At 37.7% G+C, this 21,740-nt stretch overlaps 1 protein-coding gene across 11 annotated transcripts in view; it reads left to right on the plus strand.

Moving 5' to 3' along the window:
• The window catches only part of sec16a (SEC16 homolog A, endoplasmic reticulum export factor), a 257,384-nt gene that overhangs the window by 208,425 nt on the left and 27,219 nt on the right, over positions 1 to 21,740 (plus strand). For 7 of the 11 annotated variants that reach the window (XM_028810200.2, XM_028810203.2, XM_028810202.2 and 4 more), the window contains 3 exons: positions 4,101 to 4,169; positions 6,554 to 6,613; positions 7,737 to 7,814. In XM_028810200.2, coding sequence (XP_028666033.1) covers positions 4,101 to 4,169; positions 6,554 to 6,613; positions 7,737 to 7,814 — 207 coding nt within the window. The remainder of the gene's footprint in view (positions 1 to 4,100; positions 4,170 to 6,553; positions 6,614 to 7,736; positions 7,815 to 21,740) is intronic. The other 4 variants (XM_028810204.2, XM_051932345.1, XM_028810205.2 and 1 more) reach the window with 2 other exon arrangements.

Raw genomic sequence — 21,740 nt, forward strand, 5'->3', positions numbered from 1 at the left:
GATATGTTTGCATTCTTTTAATTGTGAGACGGAACTGTCATCTCTGTCTTGTCATGGAGCACAGTTTAAACTTTTGAAAAAGAGACAAATGTTTGTTTGCAGTGTTTGAATAAAGTTTCTGTCTCTCTACAACCTCCTGTGTTTCTGTGCAAATCTGTGACCCAAGCATGACAATATAAAGATAACCATATAAACATATGGTTTGTACTTCGCGGATTTTCTTATTTCGCGGGGGGGTCTGGAACGCAACCCCAAGGATAGAGAAGGGATTACTGTATCTCCTTGTGCAAAATCAGTTGCTTTGTTAGGTCCTGTATACGCAATCTCTCTCTCTCTCTCTCTCTCTCTCTCTCTCTCTCTCTCTCTCTCTCTCCCTCCCCCCCCCCCCCATGTAGGTGTAAGGCTGAAATTTGGCAGGCTCATTCCTTACAAAAGTTAGGCAGGTGTCTTTTCGAAATTCAATGCGTGACGGTCATAACTGGAACCTCTTTTTTGTCCATATTCTGTAATGGGGGGCGGAGTCGCGTATCGTGTCATCACGCCTCCTACGTATTCACGTCAAACGCCTTGGGGCCGATCTGGAAGGAGGTAGCGCAGCGCCTTCATTTAAACCATTCCATGTCTTGGTGGGTTTAATACTGTATAAGCATACATATTAACACATGTGCAATTAAACGTGTGCATTTACGGGGTGATTTCTCAGGCTTAAAAGCTCACCTTTTATTAAAAAAGTAAATGCAAACTGTTTTCATTCTGAGGGGCACAAACCACGTTGGATTTTGTAATGATAGTTGATTAGTAAGGTCTATTAAGGGATACTTACAGAATGATTAGTAATGCCTGTGAATGCCGATGCAAGTAGGAGAATGGGCGTGAACTAAAGAACGAGTAGTAACTTGTACAGTAAATGTCTCTAAAGTCTGTCTATTAAAAAGTTATTATATCTTTCAATCCTGTGTATTGATTAAACTACGAACCTAACAAGATCACTACATGGTGTCAGAAGAAGAAGAGATGGAAGTATTACTGCCCCCACCAAATCTCCAGTTAAAGGGAAATGTAGCTGAAAATTGGAAAAGATTTAAACAGAGATTCGAGTTGTATCTTGCTGCGATTGAAGCAGATAGGAAAAGTGAAAAAATGAAAGCATCTATGCTTCTACATGTAATTGGCGAAGAGGCGCTAGAGGTGTGTAACAATTTTCAGTTTGAACAACATGGAGACAATATGAAATTGAACAAAATAGTTGAAAAATGCGAAACGTATTGCAACCCAAAGCGCAATGTGACGTTTGAGTGGCACAAGTTTTTTACATGTTTCCAGAAAAGCGGAGAAACAATAGACCAGTATGTCACGGAATTGCGTAATAGGAGCTGTTCTAAGAAGAAACCGTCGAGACATCAAAGGACCAATAACCTCTAATCAGAACACTAACACCAGCGAAACAAATATTAACGAGAAAACAAGTATAAATCAGGAAAGAACATCTCAACTGCAAACACAATTAACCAGAAGATCAAAACGTCAAGTAAAACCACCAGAACGACTCATTGAGACATGTTGAGGATTAAAGCAACATTTTCAATTAAGAAATGCTGAATTCCTTTAACAGTTGTGCTTTTTATACATAGTTTGAATGCTGGATGTATGCCTGAAATGTTCTGGATAGTTTAGTTGTTTGAAGTGATAAAGAATTAAACGTGTGCATTTACGGGGTGATTTCTCAGGCTTAAAAGCTCGCTTTTTATTAAAAATTTTATTAAAAAGGTAAATGCAAACTGTTTTCATTCTGAAGGGCACAAACCACGTTAGATTTCAGCCGTTAAACGCACAAAAATGTCGGTACACCAGATAAATAAATGCAACATATTATCAGTTGTATTGTATGCTTACAATACATATAGAAATGTGTTAATCGTTAACTAATAGTATCGGATGGTGTTTTTCGACTCGCGCCTTGATTTAAACGATTGCATGTCTTGGTGGGTTTGCATAGCTTATTATCAATATCTTTACACCTCTTTTTAAGACTTATTGACTGAAACGGGCTTTCACGAAAAAAGTTAGGGCTTTGCTACAGGATACACCCTCCATAAGTTAAGGAAGTAAAAATAAAAGTATATATTTCTGTTTTATTTAAACCTTTTAAGTTCGTATGCATAGCCCCATTTGGCTGTTTTAGTTTTTTTTTTCTTTCTTCAGTAATATTTAATCTCCTTAAAGAAAAACAACATATGCATTTTACTTTTTTTGTATCTCTTTAGTAATATTTTAGTGTAAAAGGATAAACAGTATTTAAACCTTTTATGTTACTTTATAAAGTTATTTTACACAATGTTGAAAAATTAATAAGAAAGCTACATATTTTGGCAGCTGCTGCTTTAATTTTCAATGAAATGAAAAAAGCTCTCCAAGAGAAAACCTCAATGAAGAAGAAACAGTTTGCACTATCTAAAAAGGAGAAACCCTCATTTATAAAGGTTTGCTGCAGATGACTTAACTGAAAATAAATGAATAGTTCCTATGTGTATAATACATATTTATCTATTTTACTTATGCCTTTATTCCAGCAACTTGCAACATCTGAGGTATAATTTGTTACATTACTTTTGTTTTTTGCAGCACAGGCAGGTGAAGTGACTTCCTCAGGGTCACACAGTGTTGTCAGTACCAGGATTTGAACTGACAAGCTCCGGGTTTGCTGAAATATTACTGAAGAATGAAAAAAAACGAAAACGGGCAAATGGGGCTATGCATACAAATGTCCATCCATCCATTATCCAACCCGCTATATCCTAAATACAGGAGCCAATCCCTGTCAACACAGGGCACAAGGCAGGAAACAAACCCCGGGCAAGGTGCCAGCCCACCGCAGTGCGCACACACCCACACACACCCACACAGCAGGGACAATTTAGAATCGTCAATGCACCTAACCTGCATGTCTTTGGACTGTGGGAGGAAACCGGAGTACCCGGAGGAAACCCAGACAGACACAGGGAGAACATTCAAACTCCACGCAGGGAAGCGAACCCGGGTCTCCTAACTGGCACCTTGCACTGCGCCACCATGCCACCCGTATACAAACTTAAAAGGTTTAAGTAAAACAGAAATATATACCTTTATTTTTACTTCCTTAACTTGTGGAGGGTGTATCCTGTAGCAAAGCCCTAAGTTTTTTCATGAAAGTCCCTTTCAGTCAATAAGCCTTAAAAACAGGTGTAAAGCTAAACTTGCAGCACCACTATTCAATTACACTTGCCTAACGCCTCTCCTAACGGGACGTACTGTGGGATCTAGGCATCAGTCAAAACACCAATCACAGGCCCGATTCGAAAGCGGGAAGCTGTGATTTGTCGTCTCCCTCCCATGTAACAATCACAGCCCGTGTTACAACGCACTATGTATATATGTATATGTGTGTGTTTATGTATGTGTGTATATGTATGTGTATATATATGTTGATATGTGTATATATATATGTATATATATGTGGATGTGTATATGTATATATATGAATATGTAGATATGTGTATATGTAGATATGTATATATATGTATATGTATATATATGTTTACATAACCTCTTTAACACACTACTTCTCCGTTGCGAAGCGCGGGTATTTTGCTAGTTGCTTTAATAAAAGCACTGAGCACTTTGCACCTTCCCCTTGTGTGATGTGTTTGTCCTCATTTGCTCTGCTCATCTTGGTCATGGCTGTCGACTGTGTCTGGTTCAAGAGGCTCTCAGACAAGAGTGGGAGCATGGAGCCAACCCATACCGTCACCGTGTTACTTTTGATTCCAAAGAAATCAGCAGTTGCGGTCCACTGCAACATGAGATCAGAACTGTCTTCATTGGAAGTGTTGGATTTATTCACAAGAGCTTTGCTTTAGCTACTTCTTCACTCATTTTAAATCGAAGCTCTGGAACTCTGGAACTACCCTTGAAGAATTACTGTTGTCAACCTGTTCTTATATCTGACTGTTTCATATCAGACTCAGAAAAAAATATTTAACACATGTTTCAGGATATCCTTTGTTTGAAAGAGAATTGAGTCCTATAGTCAATTTTCATTTTTTATCTTGATTTCTTTGTAGTTATTTAATCCATCTGTTGCTCCAAACCATGAAGCTTCAGCAAGTACAGAAGACTCGCATTCTGGCGAGGTATTAACTTTTTATTGAGCTGCTTTTTGTTACAGTTTTGTTAGCTGGCATGCATAAATGCATGTTTTAAAGCTTTAATCATTAATGCATTAACATAAGCCTTTTCTCCATTCCCAGAGTAACATTTTGTGAAATTTTACAAGATAATATTTGGCAATGACTTGTTCTATTAGAGCAAAGACTTTTCTTTTTTAACATTAAGTAACATAAATTGTTTTCAGATTACAGGAACATGATTTTGTAAGCTATATTTGTTTTGTGTACTGATCTGCTTTTGATCAGATCAATGAAAAGAAGAAGAAAATAAAAAACAGCAATAGTCTTGAAAATGTTTCTTTTACCAGCAAACTCTTTGGCCAAATACTAAATTACAAATATATCTGGGAAGACTTATATAAATCTGGGAAATTTATATAAAATGCTGACAGATGGTTAGTCTGCACCAGCCATAATATTCGCATATTTTTAACATAACAGTTTATGTTTCTATTGCAGAGTGATATGTGGTTGCCCCCCATATATTCATAATGAAGGGAAACTGGGATACACAGCACAGCAAAGGCAATAATGTAAAAATTATATATCTTGTATACAAAACGCTCACTGCCAATAATTTCATTCTGTTATTTTCATTTAAATAAATAAATAAAATCTCAGAATGAAGATCTAGCTACTGACTTTCTGCAGAAAACCTTTTAGAAGTACTTTATTGCCATTACAACATCGGTTGAGTACAATGTGATTTGGCAAAGCTGATACAAATGAAATATGCAATAAATATATTTTGACTTCATGCTGGACCAGTCTTTTACACTTTGTAAGGTTAATTTTGTGTCTTCCTTATTAAAATGTTAATATTCAGACAGTACAAACCAGTCTCATTATTATACAGACCAATATAGATATGGACCCTGCTGGTCAGTCATTTGAGATCCCCAAATGGTAGGTTTTTGGTCCATATGTTCTCAGTATACTTAACCACTCTCCATTGACTATTAATTAGATGTAATCATTTTTATAATTATTTTATAGTTTTACACTATATGTGAAGGCGGAAAAAATTTTTGCCTGCTGTAAATATGCAAGTCTGAAAATGCAGCATTGTTTACTGATAATATATTAAGTGTTTTTAAAGGCCAGAATAATACCTAACACAGGATGCCTTTATTAACTACATGTATTCTGTTCTACTCTCAAAAAATTTTTATTACTTGTCAAATTAACCTTCAGTAAGAATTTGAAACTTTGCTGGTTATTGATTCTTGTTTCGACATTCTACTCCATATCGATTTGATGTGAATCATTTTGTCTTCATGAAAATTTTCTGCTTGATTACTTTCATTTTAAAAACTCAAAAATACCACACACTTACAAATATGTGCTCACCTTATGGCCATTGCTGCCTAAATGCAATTATGTAACCTTAAATAATTGCTGAATAGTACTTAGGTTTATACTTATTTGAGCATTTCCATTTTTTATATCTTGTGGCATACAAATAATGAAGAAGATTAGCATTTAGTGATTTTTCCTCATTCAGTTTGATATGACATATTTATTAACCTGTTAGTAGACCTGTTAAAGTGCTAAAAGAAGAAAATGTCATGAGGGAAGGAGAAATGATGTTTACAGTTCTCGATAATGGCCATATTTACAATGCCCTCGATTAATGTTTGAGACAAAGACATTTATCCTTGATTTACCCCTCTCCTCCATGGTTTAAAATAAATCAATAATTCAGATGTGATTGAAGTGCACATTCTAGTCTTTAAGAGTATTTGCATACATTTCAGTCATACCACATAGAAATGACACTTTTTACACATGGTCCCTCATTTCAAGGCACCATAATCTTTGGGACATAGCAATGGCAGGTATATTAAGTATATTTAGTATTTTGTTGCATATCCCTTGCATGCAATGACTGCTTGACATGTGCAATTCATAGGCATCATCAGGTTCTGAGTATCTTCTCTGGGGATGCTCTGCCAAGTCTTTAATGCAGCGATCTTCAGATTTTGCTTGTTTTGGGGGCTTGTCCCCTTACATTTTCTCTTGAGCATACTCAGTTAAATTTAAAGTGGGAGATTGGCTTGGATGTTCAAGAAGTTTACATTTTTCAGCTTTGAGAAACTTCCTGTGTAGCCTGTGGAGCAGAGGGGTTAAATCAAGGGTAAATGTGTCTTTGTCCAAAACATTATGGAGGGCACTGTATATACTGTATCATCCTGCATAAAGTATCTTCATTTCTAATATGGTTAAATTCTTGGCATTTAAAAAACAATTAAAAAAAAAAAAAACTCTATAAACTGTGCCTTCAAGAGCTTACTCTTAAGTGGCTGTGGCCGGCGTGTTTAATTGTGGTTCATCTTGCTGTTTTGTAGCTCTCCCGTTGTAGCTCAATGAGTTCATTATCTCGTGAAGTCAGCCAGCATTTAAATCAGGTACCGCAGGTGGCAGCTTCACTTTTGCATGCTTTCTGTCTTTGTAATTGCTACATCAACTTTTCTCACATGCCTTACAGCCTCTGCCTTTAGCTTTGCATAACTGGACTAAGGTTGCTGTAAGGTAAATACTGCACCACTTTGTCACAGGTGTTACTGGGTTAATGCTTTTAACTTAATTTTGGACATTCTGAGTTGATGTTTATATTAAAACATAATAAGTAAATAATGTGTATTATATGATATTACTAATTTGCTTAAAAAGATAAGGAAAGTTAGGTAAATCAGACTAAGTCTGGTTAAGTTATCATTGACTCTAAGTAATTATAATTCTAAATTCTTATTTTCTTGTAGGTAAATAGTTAAAGCCAAAAATTCCCTTTCGGTGATTTGTTACCGCATTTTGCTTTCTTGTTCTTTTGACAATGGTATGACAGTGGTTTGATTTGGAATTCAGGAAGAAATATCATGGATCAGTTATCTAAATTAAATACTATTCCCAGTAACATTTCTGTAAGCTTGTGGTTGCCTGGTTTAACAGCAGTTGCTGAAGGCAAGGAGCTGGCACTCTTCGTCTGTCTTGATTGTATGGATGTATTTTGTACATACCTCAGAGCATGAATTGTGGGTGGGAGGGGAGAGGGAGGTGGGGGCGGGGGGTGAGGGGTGGGGTAGAGGTGGGTTGCACTGATGCTCTAGTTGAACGTTTTGACAGACTAAAAGCGTCTTCCGATGATGATAAAAAGAATTGATCAAAAGCACATAGCTGTTGTTTATTTGTTAGTCAAAATATTTACAATATGGTTTAATGTAATCTGTTTTATTGTTATAGCTTAACAAGATCTCCTACTTGCTCTCTGCTTTGTATCAGACTTGTCAGCTTTTCTACTGCACATTCTTAATAACTGTGTGTTTTTTAATGCAGTTTAATTAATTAATGTTAATAGGAATTTTAGAACCTTGATTTTTACATCTTGAGAATAAAGAATATTTGTTAATATACATTTAAATATATTGAAATAACCTATCTTCTGATGTTTGTTTTTAAAATTGTGGGTCATTTTCTAGTCTTCTAAAATATTTCATGTTATAAATATTATACATTTCCTTTATTTTTGTATAGATTTCTTGCCAACCAACTGTTCAAGGGGGACCCCCTGTTGGAGGAGTGACCTTCTACAACCCCTCTCAGTTTGTGCAGGTATGTGGTGAGGATATATGCAAATAGAACATACTTTTTATTTTTATAAGGTTAAATCTATTTCCAAATCATTGATCTGAATGTAATGGTGAAATAGATTTAATGATCTTTTAAAGAAATAAGTTATCTTCCCACCAGACAAACATTAACAGTTTGGCAATACTTTTGTCATAGTTCAGTACAGAGATCTTTATTTCTAACCTACCTAAACGGTTTGGTACCTCACTGTGTGTGTTTGATAAGCATCCTTATATATAATTTGATAGTATCCATATGTATGGTGTTCGCGTCAATACCCCGTATGTATGACGATGTATGGTGTTCGCGTCAATACCTCGACTCAATACAAGTTAGAACCATGCAATGGGACTCTGCCTCTGTAGTTAGAACATAACGTGACAAACGCGGACGCTGTATTGCATTATTGGCTAGGAATGTTTGAATGCTACAGTGACGCCGCTGGACGGCCGAGTATAGTAAGTCGGTGTAGGTTCGAGCAGATAGCAGTAAGTTCGGTTGGTTTTTGAAACATTGGTTTGGTGGGGCGTACTTTCCAGGTCTAACATCGTCGACTGACTTAAACCCTTTGACAGCTCCGGAACCGTAAGTAATTTAGAACATATCGCCATTTGCTTGGTACGTCGAAATCTATCTTTGGGCAGTTCAGTTTTGGCATCCGTCCTTCTTACATTTATTGGCAAACTGTGTAATGATGGCTGGGTATTAACAACGGTCATTGTTTAAATTTTAGCCGATTTCAGATCTAAAATGACCACGGAAACATAATTATTACTCCGACTCTGATTAGAATCGTAAAATACGGTTTGTTTTGAAAATTTGTTTGCTGGAAAAAATCTAATGAGGTGCGCCAAAGAGCTGAGTTCACATCTCACAGCCCTGTTTAAACAGGAAGCTCTTCAATACATCGGCCGAAAAGCACAAATCAGTGCCATGATAACAAAAGCATTTAAAGGACTTAAAAAAAAAAAAACAAATAATTCTTTGCAGAGAAAGTATGGATTTCACAAACGTAGAATTTGTAGCTAGATTCGATCAGGCTCCCAGTCGCTATGTTTCTTTAAATTGCCAAAAGATGGTGGAAGTGTCCAAGTATGAGAAGGCCGACCATAAACATAGAATTACTAAACGCCGCATGACCAGCACCATCGTATGTCAATGTCGCCACCACATTGCGAGTGGCACTGCTGTGGAGGGAAGTAATGGATAAAGATGCTTCACGCATGTGCTGCTTGGGATTGTACAAACCGCTGTACGCTCCAAACCAGATCCCGGGGGATTACATTTCATAGGTGAGGCTGAACAATTCTTTTGGTTATATTTATTATTAGAAAATCCCATTTTATAATCTTAGCACTCAAGGTCACCTTACAATAAAATTAAACAACATTAGTAAAATTAAAACAAGAGAATGATAAATCAAACATCAATAATTAGCAAACAAACAAAGATAACTGCCAGTAACAGTGCAAAATTCACAATTGGTATGCCAGTTTGAAAAGAAAAGTTTTGAGGGCAGTTTTAAAATGTGTTATTGAATCGAGCTGATGTATATGAGCCAGAAGAGAATTCCCGAGTTCAGGAGCACTATGAGAGACGCTTAAGCTCCCATAGAACAGAGTCTGATGTGTGGTACAGAAAGTAGAGCTGAGGATCTGAGTGAGTGAGAGGAGTGTCAATCTGTACCAGATCAGTGAGGTTGTGGAAAGCTTTAAATGTTGAGAGCGGTATTTTGTATTGTATTCTGTAGTTAACAGGGAGCCAGTGAAGCTGAGAGAGAATCAGTGTAATATGTTCATTGGATTTAGAACAGCAGGTTGTTATTCTGGCAGCAGAATTTTGAAGAAGTTGTAAGCGATGGATACGTTTTTGTAGGATGCCAGATAGAATAACATTACAGTAATCAATACGTGAGGTGACTCGGACATTAATCAATACTTCAGTACTGTGTTGCGTAAGAACAGGACGAAGTCTAGAAATATTTCGGAGATGGAAGAAGGCAGCCCGCGAAATGTTACTTATATGGGAGGAATATTATTATTATTAGTAGTATTTAATAATTGCCTTTATTAGTGTATAAATGGATATAAATAATTACATTTAAACGATTTGCCAAAATCTGTTGTATGTAAATGATACTGTTTTAAACATTATTGTTTTTTCATCAGAAAACCCAGTTTCCACGTCCATGTGTATTAGTTTAAATGGCACTTTTACCACTCGCAATAGGGCAGACACTCTGACGTATCGTGTAGACTGGGCAACACCGTGAATGCGGCGTCTATCTATATATGTCTATGAGTTGTTCGCTTATAGCCATGCCACCGAAAAAAAGACGTACAATTCCACGGTCCACTTCAGATGCCAGAGAAAAGTCTATTTCAAGGGCGTCTCAAACACCACAGCAGACACAATCCAAAGTGGACGAACTTACAATAGAATGTGAATCAGAAAACTGTTTGTTCTATTTCTATGTTCTGTTTCTTTCATTTGGGAAATTCACCAGTTGTAGATTCCTGGGCAACGCCGGGTACTCCTGCTAGTGTTGTAGATAAAATCATTAAGATGTGTAATAAAAATTAAGGATTTCAGAATATCTGGATAAACTTCACACATTGGTAATAGTTTTTACTTCATTTCAGAAAGATTTGGAAAAATGTAAATAACAAAAAATGTAGGTGTTCAGTTTTTGCTTACAGATTTCTGATTAGTATTTATGTTCAAATGAATATTACGTGTCAATATTAATTGCAGCATTATTAGTAAAGTTTTAAATGTGTGTAGCCTCCAAAATGGACAGTCATAAACTTTGTCTTGACAGTAAACAAAACTGCAAATCAGTCAATTTATACCTAAACCTCCGGCAAACTTTTTTTGTGACAGGCCTAACTGGCATTAATGACTCTTACGGCGGGTCGTATATAAAATCTAGATGAGACTTTAAACCCAAATAATCTAGTACACGTGTTAATCACCGACATTAACTTTTAAAATAGTTACTCCAAGATAGGTTTTAATTTTAATTAAAAGCTATTAAAGCAATTCTAAAATGCCAGTTAGTGAGTAATTTTAGACCTTGATGTTACTATGACATTGTTCTAGTTACGAACAGGAAGCTGTTTGTTTCTGCTCAAATATCAACTAAAAATCATGTCTTCACAACAACTTATTAATTGCAGATTTGTATCTTAGATTGGATTTGTTTACTTTCTTTCAGTAATTTTCATTTTTGAAAAGACCTGCTCAAAACTGTATGTACTGCCAAATAATGGTGCTGTGTGCACAGAACACTTGCAGTGCCTTAGGAACAAATCCTGAGTAAAGTGCAGTTTGTAGAAATCAAGAACATAAACTTTGGCACACTTATTTTTAAGTTCAATATCGTAATGGATTTCATTTATTTTTAGCTACAAGACTTCTGAAACATTGTCTACATTAATAGCTAAAGGAAAATCTGCAAAATCTGCCTGGCGCCTAAAGTCCTTTATACAAGATTCAAATTTACAATGAAGGATGACAGCCTTAGCTGCATAAGTCATCACTTCTGGCTTAATTAACACTGATTATTAGAAATGGAAAATGAACAGGTTTTGCTTCTTGCATCATACTCGGGTTATTGTAAAGTTTGAAACAGTTACAAACATGTAAATTAGCAGTGCTGTTCTAAAACTGCAAGTAGCTTACCTGGAAAGCCATTAACTGTCTTCCTCTTCTGACTGGGCGATGAAGTGTCTGAAAAGCCCACAAATTGTCTGAAGGTACATTCAGTTGGGATGTCGTTGCCGTTACGTGAATTTTACTCCTTGTCTCACCAACTACACAGGCTGAAGTACAGAAATATTCAGTTTCGTTCAACTCATTACCGAAAAAGGGGCCTCCATCTAACTTCCTTTTCACATATGTAAATGACTTTATTTATTCCGATTTGTGCAAAAAACCCAAAGGTGCACGTGAAGCTTCTCCTTCAGTGATGCCACTGCCAATCAGATCAGTCGCTCATATACAAACGTGCATGCAAGCAATTAAACCATACCTACTTACAGTGCTGCAGACTGTGACTATTCATATGTCAATAGCTTGGTTTATTTAATTACTTTTGTATTATACTGCATGGCAACTTAATTAAGCTTACATCATCCAAATGTAGCATCATCTTGTTAAAAACACCTCCTGAGGACCAGAATATTAGATATTTCTGTGAAAAGCCATCACGCCCTAGTTTACCGACCCCAAGTTTAGGCCTACAATTTATTTATAGATTAAGGAAAATGACAGTACTCTTACACTTTTAGTCAAAATTTGAAACGAAATGTATAAAATCGCAATAATATAGAGAATATCTCAAAAGTGAAAGTTAAAGTTCATATTTCCTGTTTTTAACACACAGAGTAATTCAATAGATGGAATCTCAAAGTTGTTTGATTACTTTATTAAAAAAAAAACCTTAAAAAGCTCATTAACCTGCTTTATTTAAATGTTTGTCAGTTTTATTTTGTGTTCTAGCCCTGCAAGTAGGCCCTCCATCCATCAGGGAAAACTTAGTTGTTGGTGGCAGAATTGGCGCTCTAGCCACCATAAAAAAACCTTGCACTGTTCTATTCCATCTGTGCCTCTTATCTTTCTCTCTACTTAGGTTGCATTCATATGAAGTAGCAGAAAAAGAACAAAAAATTGAATTTGCAAAGTTCTATCCTGCATGCACTGAAAATACTACACATATTTAAAATGCCCTGTACTGACCTTGCAGTTTCTCATACTGAATTATAAAAAATAGTGCAATTAAAATAGAAGTAGAAGATGTATAGAAGTAGTTGGTAGAAAATATATTTCTCATGGTAGTTTTTTTTTTTATAAATTGTACTGTTATTATTTTGACTTTACTCTTTCAAAAATAATACGAATGTTGTGACATAAAGGTGAATAAGTAGCACTCTTCTATAAATTGAATACAATTGAACATTTTTCTGTCATAATATACAATAAAACAGAAAATATGTAAAATTAAAAAAGAATATGTAATGATTTTTGTGAGTTTTATACCACCACGGTTATCTTTCAGTTTCATGTGTATCTGTATTGTCACCAGAGGGCAGATCTTCATACAAGAATAATACGCTAAGAATCTTGTATCAAAGCAATGGCAAAATAATGAAGTAGTGAAACTGTAAAACATGGGACAGAAGATATAAAATAAGAATATAAAATAAAACCTTGTAGTTCTACTTTGCTGTCAATAAAGCCTTATGCTTTATCTATCAAGTGGGTTGGTGGCTCACCAACTTTCTTACCATCAAAGTATTACCAAAAACATGCCATTGTCTTTATGTGCCCTCCTTTACTTACCTGCCAATGATGCTTCATCCCCACTTACAAGGGTCTGGCTGAAATGATCTTTAAAAGCCACCCCGTCTCACCTTACTTTTGAGGCCAATTTTATTGTGGGTTTTGGAATTAATGACATCCTGTATCTCTCAGCTTATTCTTTAAAGACCATTTCTCCATGGTATCTTCCAAGCCTTACCCCTTAGCAGTGTTCTCCCTAGCGTCTTTTAGCCGGGCGCTTCGCCCGGCTAATTTAGTTGAGCGCCCAGCTGTCATCTCGCATGACATTGTGAGATGACAGCCGCAGATCTAATGATCTGCAGAGATGGTAAGGGACGAGCGGACGGGTGGGCAAATATTTTAGAAGTAGGATCGCAAGTTGCAAGGGGAGAGGCGCGGGATGGGATGTTGCCGATCACTCGGTGCTAAACCTAATAGCGGGGATGTTCACAAGCAAAGAGTATGGGGAGGTGGGCTTTCGAGAGGGGGGTGTGTACATGGTAATAGCGGGAGCGGAGCAGTTTAATTAAAGTAGCAAGGAGTATGGAGAGGTGGGCAGGTGAGAGGAGACTGTACATGCTAATAGCAGGACCGGAGCGGCACTTCACAAGCAAAGAGGATGTGGAGGTGGGCGGGCGAGAGGAAGACTGATAAAATAAAAAAAGACTTGTGGAACAAGCCTGTCAGATATCAGAAAAAGGGTGTCAGGAAGTGACGTATATTCAGTGTCAGTGCAGTCTGTGTAGTGCTGCTAAGCTTATGTCGAGAATAAAGTTGACATTTCCACTTTATTCTTGCTGTTTATCTCGAGATTAACATTGTCATGTTGACTTTATTCTCGTAGTTTGTCATTAAAGCAGAACATCGTAAACTAAACTTCATCTTAAAATGAATATTTAATTTACTAGATTTTCTCAAACCCCGTCATTAATTATGTAGCGCATGAAATGCTTTGTGTTATTGTGTGATGATTGGTTATGTAGAGAATGAAAAGGAAAGATAGGAATTAGGGTTCTGGTACGTCACATAGAGACCGCACGCATGCAATAAAGAAAGCCCGCTCAGAAGAACATCCATTGAATTCTGTGTTCGTGTCTCCGACCACCAGATCACGAACCCAACATTTACACAATTTTTAAGTTAAACCTGTGCAATACCCATTCATACATCCAGTTTTTTGGAGCCTTGTCACAGCTGCCATAAAGTTCTCTTCACTGAACGTACACCTGAGGAGCAGCACTACCGCCACACTACCATGCATGTTTAATACATGCTTTAATGCATTTCATCATGAAAATGATATCAAGTATGTATCTTAGCATTGTAAATGTTCAGAGAGTGAAGTGAATGTATTCTGTGTGATGATCCCTCCCGGTGCCTCCTCAGTGCAAGAGGAAGTGCGTAGTGATTAACAACTCGGTCAGGGAACACTTAACACAAAGCATTTAATGCATTATACTACCTTATGACGGGGTTTGAGAAAATGTAGTAAATTAAACATTGATTTTAAGATGAAGTATAGTTTACGACATTCTACTTTAATGACAAAATAAACTATGAGAATAAAGTGGAAATGTCGACTTTAATCTCGACATAAACGGCAAGAATAAAGTCAACGTGTCGACTTTATTCTAGACATATATTTTTTTTTTTCTTCAATGTGCCCGTATTTTTTTTTTCTTCACCGTGGCCCTAAGACACTTCCGTAGTTTTGTTAAAGTGACCCATCGTTCATATCTTGCCCTGCCGTAGTGCAAGTGTGCATTGAATATCCAACATGCTCTCACTTTTCCACTCAAAAGTCTTATTCATAGGTACTTTTAATTTTTTCCAAACATTTTACCAACATGAGCAAAAAAGTGTTCAGAAAACAACACTGCTCAGTTATTTCAGAAAAGAGACGCCACAAACTAATGAAGGTGCAGCGTCAACTCCTCACGTGGCAATTTCAGACAAAAACATTGCAGAAGCTGGTCCATCAGGGGAAGTCTCTTTAGCACACACTCTGCCAATTGATAAATCTAAGCACTGCTTATCCGGCATAAATAACCAATGGTTTAAAGATTTTGATTGGCTAATGGTCAAAGAAAATGGTATGTGGTGCTCATTGTGCATGAAATATTCAAACAAACACCCCCCAAGGAGGGAGTTACCTTAGATAAATGTGCCATGCACAAGAATTCGAAAAGAAAGCTTGCTGGCCCATGAAAAAAGTAAAACGGACATTGAGTCTTCTGCTGACCTTTTCGGAAAGTGTGTACTAGAGCAAACTGAAATCGGTCAAATTGAAAGATATCTGTGTTAAATAACTTAGAGAGATACCTTTGTGGGAGCTTTATTGTATTGGTTGGCAAGAAATTAGTTGCCACATAAAACGTTGTTTGAACAGCTGTTGGAACACTGTAAAGAAATGGGTTGTTCCTTTTCTAGGAAGAAAAGAAGAATAAATATTTAACTGAAGACACCTTCTGCATATGCAAGTTGACTTTGAAGAATATTTTTAATTTTTTTCATTGTTTTCACTTTTCTTCCCGACAGCGACAATACTTGTGCCTCTTGGTTTATGTCATAACAATTGTTATTTAAAAGTTTTGTTAGGGTGATCCTGAATTGGATACTTCTTAAATTTAATAAAAAATATTCTGGCACAAGTGTCAAACCTGTTAAAAAAGGAAGTCATATTGAGCATTGGAAAGTTATCATATATATAAAATGCCTATGCGTACGTACGTACGTACGTCTCCCTTTCGTTGCTAGGTGATAACAATTTGTTTAAACCTTTTGTGGCTGGATGATAACAATTTGAATAAACGTGGGACTGTTTTGCGTTGCCAGGTGATTAATATTTGTTTAGAAAATAATATTAACATTGTTGAGAACGTTTGGTTAATTTTGGTTAACATTGGACTACGGAATTGTATCGTATTCTAATGGCCCTTCCGGAATACCTGTACACATGTCAAGAGTTTAGTGACACACATTCCAGGTAAAGTATACCATTTCCTCACAATAGTGAACGAGTTATATTAAACCTTAGACGATTATGCCTCGCAAAAGACCGCTAAAAGAAGCGGTCTTTTCCAAACAGGAACGTCAACGAAACGAAAAAGACCACACTCGACGCCCAAATGCAACACAGGAGGAAGCATCCCGTTGACGCGAAAGACGAAACCAACAAGACCGCAATCATAGAGCAACACTCACGCAATTACCTACACCTCAGCATCTTCATGCAGCCACCGGAACATATGTTATTGAGGACAACATTGACCAACATTTTTGTGGAAATTTACAATTACAGTGCACATTCTGTGGTGCTAAACATTTCCCTGCTGAACAACCAGCAGATAAACTGTTTAACATCTGTTGCCACAAAGGAAAAGTGAGTTTACCTCCGATACGAGTATGTGCTTTACTGAAGAGCCTCATGACGGGACAACACGAACACTCAAAAAACTTTATGGACAACATAAGGTCATTTAACAGCGCATTAGCCTTTGCTTTAATGGGTGCTAAAATTGCTCCTCCTTCCGGATACGGGCCCTACTGCTTGCATATTCATGCACAGATTTATCACAGATCTGGGGCTCTACATCCTGAAAATGATGATCATCGTCAATTTGCTCAACTTTATATCCTTGATCTTCATGAGGCGTCTGCACAAAGAATGCAAATCAAAGAGAACTCTAAATGCAACCCCAACCTCATGACCCTGCTCATTTCATTCATGAGCGACAATAATCCTTTTGCTGAAGCATGTAAAATGCTGTATGAGGTGGAGCAGCAATGTCTCGCGGAAGCTGCATCACGGAATCTGCAAGCACCAATAGTGTCATTGGCGATCATTCATGATAGAAACCAGGACCATATAATAAAAGACCATAAAATATACATTTGCCTGCTTCAGCAGGCTTTTCAACTAGTTGATAATAATTAACTAATAAAAATAGTGCACATTTAGTTTTCCCCACCACCAAATTTCCCCGTCCCGCCTGGCTACTTTTTCATGCAACCCGGCTGGAAAAAATTTCTGGGGAGAACACTGCCTTAGCCCATTCGATATCATTTGCTGACCCTAAACTGGAGGATTTCTGATTGAATTTTCTATCTTTTATAGCTGATGTCTCCAGTCTTACTGTACTGGTTTGAGAGCATCCATTTTCAGACACCATCTGTAGTGACACATTATACTGCACCCTTTATGTGCCTTCTTATCCAGCCTGGCATCTAGAGATGGTGTACACAAATCGGTTTTAATTGCTCTGTTTGGCCCCTATTTCAAGCCACATTTATATACCTCCCCTGCTCCTTGGTAGCACTTTTCCAATCTGATAACCCCATCCATTTTGGATCCTGTTTATCCAGTTCAGAGTCATGGGAAACTAGTGCCTACCCCATCAACTTAAAGTACAAGGTCACAGACAGCCCTGACAAATAGTGCAGTCCATCATGTTCCATAGAAACACTAGTTAAACTAGCCTGCATATCTTTGCAACAAAAGAGGAAGTTCATACAGTTTATTCCAAGCCTGTTGGAGAACTTGCCACAGTTCCACTGCAGACTTTGGTTGTCTCTGATAGTATTGCATGATGAAAAAGAATCTGCCTGTACATTTTAGCAGTAAGTTAACCAACAGTTTTGATCAAATTATCAACATTATTTGTTTTAAAGGAGCCCCAAACCTGCAGGCAGCATCTACTATACTTCATTGTTGCCAGCAGACATTTATACGTGTACCTAAAAAATATATAACTGCAATTGCAATACTTGATTTGAAAGATGGTTTAGGTGCAAGAGACTAAATGTTTCCAAAAAGGGGACACCTTGTTCCGGACAGTCTGTCTTTGCAGTGCAATCGTATATGACATCTAAACTTGGTTCAATGATAGCTGACAGACTGGGGCTCAACAGAAAACTGCTTCCAGGGTTGTGCATTATAAATTGTCTTGATTATATACTGTCAGATTTGGTTTATTTGAACAGAAATCCTAAAATGCAAATTTGTTTTGTGTTTTAATTAAATGATGTTGGTGGAAACAAATGTTTTTAATGATATAAATTATTTTAATGTTTGGAGTGTTATACTATCTGCTCTTCAGCCATTTAACAGCTCCTGTAGTACATGAGTAGAATAATAGCCATTTATTTTTGGGTATATAATTTGGGTATAGTAATGCCAAAATCCTTTTAGTGTGTAAAGGTTAACATTGCTCTACAGTATTAATTCCCAGTTTTCAGATTACATCTTGCCTGAAGAAGGGGCCTGAGTTGCCTTGAAAGCTTGCATATTGTAATCTTTTTAGTTAGCCAATAAAAGGTGTCATTTTGCTTGGCTTTTCTCTCGATTTTCTGAGGAAAAGCTATCAAATAATAAACTTTCAAAATGTGAAAAACTGGATTGCAGCATACCATAAAACACTCGAAACTGTAATCAGTACATAATATGAAATGCATAAGGACTTAATGTGGAAATACTTTTCAGAGATTTTTGTTCGCAATGTAATATGTTTTTATTTACTTGTATAATGCAACCATCAAAATATGAACCATCAAAATATAAAGAATGTTTTGTTAAACCATATATTTTTGATTGTAATGTAGCAAATTGTGGCAAATTGTAGTAACAGTCTGTAGGAAAATTATTTTTTTTTACTCATTTTTTTTTACTCAATCACTTTTTCCTGAGAAGATTTGCTGCTATTCGAAGTTTTTTCAGTTTGGCAAGTATTGCTCACGTTGTGGTTAGTAAGTGTTCCAGGGCTGTAGAAATTCCTTTCCTTTTGTGACCTCTTGAAGAATTTCCTTTATCGAGGAATTAAATGCTTGTTAAATCTTTCACCTGCCAGCTTGACTATAATATAAGATCAGAATAAGATATATTAACTTTGATTTAATTCAGAGGCAACTACTTTTTCACATGCTGCCAAGTTGGTGTTAATTAAGTTTGTTAATAAATGACAGGTAAAATTGTGTTTGTTTGCCCAGCTGCTTATAGTTAAAGACCTGAAAACATTCAGTCTCAAAAATTTGCAGAAGGCTAGACAAAAAAGAAAGGATAAATACTCACATGGAACATAATACTACACAACTGCACCATGAACAAAAAATAGAAATATTGAAAAAACACAAACAATAAGAATGTGCTCCCAGAATTTTCAAGCTACATTGTGAAATGATGCACACGATACTGCAAAAAGGTTTGGGGCAGACACCCCGTATACTTGAGAACTGGCAGTAAAAAGGCAAAGATTTGAGCAATAGTCTTTACAGACACTAGTCCAAAACAGAATTGAGGTGACAGAGAAAACATGGCACCTTTTCCTTGTGTAGGGTCATCCACTGTAAAGGTGTACAATCTGTAACCAAGATGAACTCATGGCCCAGGAGATAATTCGCCCATTTGATCGCCAAGGATTCCCGTTCCACCATTTCATACCTGGTTTCCCGTTCCAGCAGATTCCAGTTCAGGAACGTGGTGGGGTGCTCGACACCCTCTACGCTTTGGCTCAGTACAGTACCAAGACCTGTGTCCGAAGTGTCTGTCTGGAGGATGAAAGGCAAAGAGAAGTTAGGAGCTTTCAAGAGCAGTGCCAATATAAGACCCTGTTTTATGTCACTAAATGCAGTCTCTGCGTTTGCATCCCATACCACATAGTTCGGGGCCTCTTCTTTAAGTTAATCAAGGGCGCCGCTCTCTCTGAAAATTGGGGTACAAACCAGTGGTAGTAGCCGACTAAGTCGAGAAAGACTTGGACTTGCCTCTTGCTCTTTGGAATGGGCCATTTCAATATGGCTTCCACTTTGTAGCACTCACAGTACCCATGCCCACCAGATACCTTAAATACTTGGCTTTGTTTACCCAAAAGAAACATTTCCTTAGATTAATCCAAAGACCGGCCTCTCCTAATTCCTGCAGTACCACTTTGACCAGCTCTAGTTGTTCCTTCCATGTTCATGATAACATGACCACGTCATCCAGATAAGCAGGACTATAGGGGTTATAAGGATGGAGCACTTTATCCACCAGACACTGGAAGGTTGCAGGTGCCCCATGTAACCCAAATGAAAGGACACGATACTGCCCATGACCACTCACGGTGCTAAATGTAGTTTTAGCCTTTGCAGAGCCTATTGAAGGAACCTGCCAGTACCCTTTTATCATGTCAAGTGTGGTCAAGAATTAAGCCTGTCCTAGCCGCTTGAGGAATTCGTCTACTTGTGGCATCAGATAGGCATTGAATTGGGAGACTTGATTAAGCCACCGGAAGTCATTGCAAAACCTCCAACTTCGGTCAGGCTTGGAGACCAAGACAACAGAACTGGACCAGTGACTATGAGTCTCCTCTTTCGCACCTAGTTCCAGTGTGCACTTGATCTCCAGTTCCACTACTGCTCTTTTGCCTCAAGGATTTGATATGGGTGTTCTCTAATGACCACCACGGATTTGGTCATGATGTCATGCGCAGTCAAGGAGGTACATCCAGGTTTCTCGCTCACTACCTCCAGGACAGAAAGGATAACTACCTCCAGCTCCCATCTCTGTTTGGGGGTCAAAATGGGGCTGTAGTTAAGTTCTAATTTATGAGTAAAAAGGCAATGGGGCTGGCTTGAGGAGGGGTCAGGCTCCCTTTCCTTCCACGGCTTCAGCAGATTCACATGATAAACCCGTTCACTTGGTCGACGATTGGGCTGTGTCACCAAATAATTGACAAGCCCATTTCTCTCCTTAACTTCGTAAGGGCCTTGCCAGTGGGCCAGTAATTTGGAATGGAAGGTAGGAACGAGGACCATGACACAATCTCACAGGCGGAACACCCGCAGATATGTGCCACAGTCATAATAGTGGACCTGAGCTGCATGTGCCTTCTCAATGTGTGTTTTTAGAATGGGTAAAATTTTTGTGAATGTATCGCGTAACTGCGCAATATATTGTAGTATATTTGTCGAGGGGAGAGCCTCCTTCTCTCAATCTTCCTTTAAAATATCCATTATGCCCCAGAGTTTGCTGCCCATACAGTAATTCAAATGGTGAAAATCCCATAGAGGGGGCTTGTGGGACTTCCCAATATGTAAAAAAGACGAGGGGGAGGAGCTGATCCCAGTTCCGTCCATCCCTGCTAACCACCATCTGTTTAAGGGTCTGATTAAACCACTCCACTAGACCGTCAGTTTAAGGGTGATACACTGAAGTCTTTAAATGCTTTATCTTAAGTAACTTGGCAGTTTCCCTGAACATCTCTGAGATCAAGGGCATTCCTTTCTCTGTCAATACTTCCTTTTAGGGATGCCAACTCCCGCAAAGACCCCTACTGTCTCACGTGTGATAGCTTTGGATGTGGTCGACCTCAAAGGAACAGCTTCAGGATATTGGGTAGCATAACCTACTATGACTAGTATGTACTTGTGTTCTAACCGAGAGTTCTAGGGGTTCTACTAAGTCGACCCCAATGCGTTCAAATGGAACATCTATAAGGGAAATGGGAACCAGAGGAGCTTGGTCCCTTCTGGGAATTTGGCGTAGTTGGCACTCTCAGCAGGACGTGCAAAAGTAGCAAACCTCCTCAGTTATTCTCAGCCAATAGAATT

Source organism: Erpetoichthys calabaricus, chromosome 9 (genome assembly GCF_900747795.2).
Source record: "Erpetoichthys calabaricus chromosome 9, fErpCal1.3, whole genome shotgun sequence".
Classification (NCBI taxonomy): domain Eukaryota; kingdom Metazoa; phylum Chordata; class Cladistia; order Polypteriformes; family Polypteridae; genus Erpetoichthys; species Erpetoichthys calabaricus.